Raw genomic sequence first — 6,249 nt, 5'->3', positions numbered from 1 at the left:
TGCTTTAAGCACCAAAAACCCTCTCTGTGTAGTTGTACATTTCCTCTCTCATGCTTCTCTCTGGAGCTCTAGTAACAACAGGTTGGTTGAGCCAATCAGGAGAGAGGAGGTTTCTGAATACAGGCTGTGTGCATTTCTCTGTGGACCGAGCGCTTTGATACTTTCTCAGTATTAATATAGAACCTAGACCTGCTTTATAAACAAAAAAGACATGGAAATCTCACTTTATACAATATGGGGCCTTTAAAACTGATCTCTCAGGGTTGTGTGAATCTTCTTAAAGCAAAGAAGACGAAAATGTATCACACATCATGACACAGGGTTTCTAATTTAAGCATCTTAAATAGAAAAAAACCTCCTCAGGTCTCCCCTGGTGCCTCGCACTCCACCAACCAACTGGAACAGCGGCTTTTATAATTCCTTAACGCCAGTGCTCATAACCATGGCAAACTCTGATCTGCCATAGCAACTGTGTTTCTTTTTCACACCTGGTAGTTCAGGTGATCACAAGCCCATCACACTTTGTAAACCGTCCCACCAGGTAGAGTCCAAGCTGTAGACTCTGCATCCTGCATTGATGAGATTGATCACCATGATCGGTGAGTGCACTTATTTCATCCTCGTACTTTGTGTAGAAAATGATGAAGTGATGTCAGAACTGATGTGATTCCTCTGTATCTCCACAGGCGTTGCTGCTCTCACTTTGTTGCTGGTGAATGTGCCGTTCAGCCATTCATGTGACGAAGTAGAACAAGTTCTGATCTGCCCGAACCTCCCTCCATGTAAGAGCTCATGGTTTGATTCAGTGTTTGATCGGCTGTGTGAGTGCACTTTCATGTACATTGGGCTGATATTGGTGTTTATTTGAATATTGATATGATTAGATTCCTTCCTCCACAGAGTAATATGTAATGCTCACTGAAAAGAAAACCAAATTGTTAAAAAAGCTTTTCCAGTCATGACCAATGAAGTGTTAATTTAAAAAAGAAAAATGGGCGTGATCACCACACCAGTCCTTGTATCTTCCCTGGAGCAACTGGTCTGAAAACTTGCACTGAATGTGACAGAAAAACAACTTCATCATACCTTCTTTCATCACATTCTCCCACGCATTAATTCTTTTAGATTTCAGCCCTGGTTATTTGACCCTGGTGATGTACCTGAATGGCGTCGGGGAGATCAACTCCACTGTGTTTCACAGCAGCAACCTCACCTCTGTAACCACGCTCAGGATCGACAACGCCGGTGTCACAGGAATCGCTGAAGGAGCCTTCGGTTCTTTCCAGAACCTCAGAGGTATCAGTTTAAGGAGGAACGCGCTGACACAGATGAACCCTAAGTGGTTCGGCCGGCCTGCCGTCCTCAGTGAGCTCAGCCTCGCAGAAAACCAGATCGAAGCTGTGAACGAGTCCATGCTGACCGGGCTCATCAACCTCACGAAGCTCAGTCTGAATAAGAACAGAATCAGAACCATTGAGACAAACAGTTTTCAGTCACAGACCGACTTGGCCGAGCTGGACCTGTCAGAAAACAGGATGACTCGGGTCTCACCGCAGGTCTTCAGGTCTCTCAGGTCCACCAGGATCAGACTAGATGGGAACCCCTGGGACTGTTCCTGTGGAGCTGAGGACTTTGTTGTCTTCCTAAAAGGTTTGTGAAATCTGAGACAAATAACGACAAGACCTGTGTGTGTTTAAAGAAGACTTCGAACCCTAAAACTGCTTCTCCTCTCAGACCTTCAGAGCAGATCTCTACTAGACAGACAGACGGCGGTGACCTGTGAGAGTCCTCCATCTCTGAGGGGTCGACCTGTGTGGGACGTGTCGGTGTGCGTGACGTCACCTACGCCAGGACCACCGTCGGCATCACCAACCGTCCAGCTCAGACCCACTGATGCACTCACAACAGTCCCTGCATCCTCTGGTACATCTGGTTCGTCCTTTATTTCACAGGTCCCAGATTCACCTGCTAATTTGATGTAAACTTTACTGTTAATGACTAGAATATTTCCCAGAAAGTCCTAGGTAAGTGAAAAATAGTTGATGTCAATATCCATCAGTTTCCTAGAAAGACGAACAAAAAAAATATGTCTAATTCTTGATTAAACAGAAAATGTGCCACATTGAGTCCCAGCTCTGACGTGTGGAAATTAGGTAGAAATATGTTTGTAAATGTAGCTGCTGAATCGGTGAAGTTTTATAGCATGGAGTGAGTATTATTGATGATCATCAGCAGCGTGAAAGACAAAACTAAGGAAATCCCAATGCAGCTGAGAACTACATGTAAACATGTATTTACTGACCACTGCTAAGCAGATCCGTAATGTATGGCAGCTCAAAAAACACAAATTATTAATTTTTGTTAGTTTTTTATTTATGAACCATTTCACTTACCTACAACATCATTTTCCATTTTTTTTGTTTTGTTTTAAGAAAAAACTCGGAAATTAGTAGTTTTTCTTTTCTTTTTTCCTTTTTTTTTTTTTTAACTAAAGAACTGTAGCATATAAAGCTTTCTCTGTTTCCTTCATAAATTGTTAAGTTGTTCAGGTCTGTCTTGGAAATGTCCCAGTAATTAGAAGCTTAATACCAGCTAATTTTTATAAATTTATCAGGAAGGTTTCCAGGAGATTCACTTGAAAATATGGGACCAATAAAATAAAGTGTTACCTAAAATCCCCACAATTCGCTTTTGAATGCTGCCCTCTCCCCACGTTGGGTAATTAGTGCTTTTGTTGTTCCCCTTAGCAAACGTTGGTACAGCTGCATCACAAGAAACCTCTGTCCAAACCAAACCCACTGATGCACCCACAACAATCTCCCCTCACACTGGTACCTGTGCTGCTTCTTCTTCTTGTCCCAGTTTGTGTTTGATGTTTGAAATTCTTCAGCACAGTTTTATTCAGTTTGTGTCTCTGTTGTTCTCTGCAGCAACAGCTCCAGCACGACCAACAACAGAAACATCTGTCCGCGCAACATCCACTGATGAACATAGAACACAAACTGGTACATTTACTTCTTCTGGTCCCAGTTTTCTTCATCTTTAATATTAATTTAAACAGAATCAGAATAATGAGAGAGTAATTATATAGTTCTGTTACAGGGAAAACGGAAGACCTGACATATTCGATAAACCGTTACCACAACTACACACATTGCAAGACTCCAGGTTTATTTAAGAGACAGAAACACCTACTCTGAATCCTCCTGAAATGTTTAATGGTATTTCACCTGCAGATGGCGCCATAGCAACATGATAAATTAACTATCTCAGTGGTCATGGCTCTGACTCTTTGAAATTTTGTAGAATTCATTCTTTTGTAGAATAAAAATCCCTGATTTTTGCTGACAGCATTTTTTCTGTCTTCATATGTTTTGATGCTGATTCAAAATCTATAATCATTTTCTGTTATGAAATGACTCTGGAGCCTTGGAGGTGTGTCTTTCTAGTTGTTTAGCATTTCTGTTGTTCCCTGTAGCAACACATGTGACTTCACCACCATCAGAGGCAGAAACCTTCACCCCTCCACACACTGGAGTGACCGGTGCGTTTGATATTTGAATGTCAGAAATAAAAGAATCAGAGAATTGCCTCACCCCTCACACAAATAATGTGTTCTTCATATTCACGTTGTTCCTTCTAGAGACTTGTGTGACCTCAAAACCAGATACAAACACTGTCTGCACACTCGTTGTTGTGATAGGTACCTTTATTTTATTTTTCATTTTTTTGCAAATTTCAGCTTGATTGTACTGAAAAATATAATCGGATGATTAAATAATAACGGCTTGCTCCTCTGCAGTGGTCCTCTGTGTGCTGCTGCTTGTGGTGTGTTTCCTGGTGGTGCAGCAGAGGAGGAAACGCAACAACAAAACTGTGATGCCTGGACGTTCGAAAGAAGAGAAGGAGGAGTTGGAAGACGACAGGAGCTCGAACCCTGATCAGTCTCCAGGACACTCTGAGAACAGAGACGCAGAGACGGCTCAGAGGAGGCCTTTTAGTGGAGTCAGAGCTAAGTCGGCTAACGCTATTCTCTTTATATCTCCTTTCTGTGTGTCTGAGAAAGATCAAGTGACTGTGCAGCATGAGACAGAGGCTCAATCAAAAGACACAGAAGGAGCAGAAGGAGAGCAGAAACCGGAAAATGAAGCAGGAGGATTTCAGACAGAAAATATCACAAACACTCCCGACACGACTGAGGGACAAACTGATGCCGGCAGCAGTCGAGATGACAACTCCCACCGTGTTTCTGTCAGCACTGACACTGTAGCGTATCTCAGCATCGGCAACAACCAGAACAAACCAAACCCTGATAATCTCAGCAAACAGCTCAATGACAGTTTGGGTCAAAGATCACAGATGGGAAAAGTCATGGGGAGGATCTCCACCTGGCCTCCCACTGCAATTCAGTGGCAGGAAAGATGTAAAGTGATGGAGGAGGCGAGTGAAACTGAGAAGCACCCAGGTGAAGCGAAGAAAACAGTAAACAGAGAGGAGCGTCCCTCTGTTTGTGACCGGGATACAAAGGAAAAAGAAAAGGAGGAAAATCATATGGAGGGTTTAATAACTTCTCCAAACAAACTAAAAATGAACGTAGCTGGCATGAAATTGAAATTCAGTGAGGTTCAAGCCCACACGGACACCAAGCAAGAGGAACCAGCCACAGTGACACATACAGGAAATAAAACCCAAAGTCTGAATCAGGAAAAACTCAGTCACAACCAAGACCTCAAACCTGCAGAAAACTTTACACACAAGAGCAGCAGCAAGGCCCAGCAGAGAGACGAGGCGAAGCGAGCTGTGACGAACAGACAGAGGGCGGAGAACAGAAGCACCGGCTCAAAGACTCGCTCTGACGGTGCCTCACCGGATGATGAAACGCTGCTGTACGGCAACGAGTACGCCTTCATGGACCTGCTGCATGAGGTCGTGCAGAACAACGGCCGCTGGACCCGAGAGAGGTGGAGGCAGATGAATGTCAACAAGCAGCGGCGTTAGGACGGAGGTACACAAGGATTTGTGATTCACTAAAATGTTTTGTACACATAATATTTAGTAGTTTTATTCTGGCAATCAGCACTTAAAGGAACAGTTCAACATTATGGGAAATTCCCTTATTTGCTTTCTTGGTGAAAATGAGGAAATCAATATCACTCTCATGAAATCGTCCAATCAAGGGACCCTCAAGGTATCTGAAGTTTGTATCACGTTCCCATACAGTTAGGGGGACTGACATGAGACGGATTAAAATAATAAGACGCACATTGAAGCAGCAGAGGACGATATATCCTGACTTTTTTGTCTTTATTTTGGGTGAAGCTCCAGAAACACTTGATCCTACATTTCCCATAATGCAACATGTTACAAAAAAAATGATACAAGCTCATGACCTGTAGCAGAATCTTGTTTAATCTTATGATGCTTTGGATATGATGCTCTGTATACACTGATGCATGAGTATTAATAATCTATTAATGTCATATATCATTCGTCGTCATTTATCAGCCACAAGCCGCTCGCCTGGATCTGTCCAGAGGAAATAAAATCCACTTAGCAGCAGCTGATTGTTTCCTGATCTGTGTTACACCATATTCTGTGACCATCATGAAGTGTGCCCATGAGGGGGGGGTTCAATCTTTAAAACAGGTGAAAGAAAGAAGAAGTACCTGACAATATTTAGATACTGCGGTTTTATTGAATCTCCAGGAACAGCAGAGTCACAGTTTCTGATGACCTGTTTCAGGACCTTCACTCTGCTGTGCTCCTGTCGACCTGTGATGGATGTGATGGATACTTCAGGTGTTATTCAGTCTTTTAAGAAGGTGAGAAAAATGCCAAGTACCTGATAAGTTCTGGACAGTTACTTTCACCTGTTTTAAATTATGAATGACAAATGCGGTCACACTTTACAGCGCTCACTGATATGGTGTTACACCGTCTTGTCGTCACTGTGAGGCCAAAACTTCTCGTTTTTACTCTTTGGTTTGTGAGCAGATTAAACAAGGCGTAACTTGGTCATTAGTGAGCTTTAGAGGTATCACTAACTGTTCCCTGACTTTATGCTAAGCTAACTAGATACTGTATCAGTAGTCAAGAGAGTGGTATCAATTATTGGCATGTAACTCAGCGAATAAGGACGTTTCCCAAAATGTTGAACTATTCCTTTAGCTGTGAGTAAATAATGGCACCCTGTTTAAATGTAAAAACATGTGATTACTCCTCACACTGTCACCTGAAACTCTGAGAAGA

At 42.6% G+C, this 6,249-nt stretch overlaps 1 protein-coding gene across 1 annotated transcript; it reads left to right on the top strand.

The window, feature by feature from the left end:
* Positions 1-473: 473 nt before the first annotated feature.
* On the top strand, positions 474-6,245 carry LOC111663073 (uncharacterized). The gene is made up of 9 exons (XM_087176880.1): positions 474-599; positions 687-782; positions 1,126-1,650; positions 1,735-1,923; positions 2,748-2,831; positions 2,931-3,005; positions 3,479-3,544; positions 3,644-3,703; positions 3,803-6,245. The coding sequence occupies exons 1-9, from the start codon at positions 578-580 to the stop codon at positions 4,996-4,998; spliced, it is 2,313 nt and encodes a 770-aa protein (XP_087033006.1). The 5' UTR covers positions 474-577; the 3' UTR covers positions 4,999-6,245.
* The last annotated feature ends 4 nt before the right edge of the window (positions 6,246-6,249 follow it).

Source organism: Seriola lalandi, unplaced genomic scaffold (genome assembly GCF_002814215.2).
Source record: "Seriola lalandi dorsalis isolate HSWRI2012SDOR001 ecotype SW California unplaced genomic scaffold, Sedor1 jcf7180002054572, whole genome shotgun sequence".
Lineage (NCBI taxonomy): Eukaryota > Metazoa > Chordata > Actinopteri > Carangiformes > Carangidae > Seriola > Seriola lalandi.
Note: the sequence above shows the minus strand (reverse complement) of the source record. Positions and strands in the feature narration are given on the sequence as shown.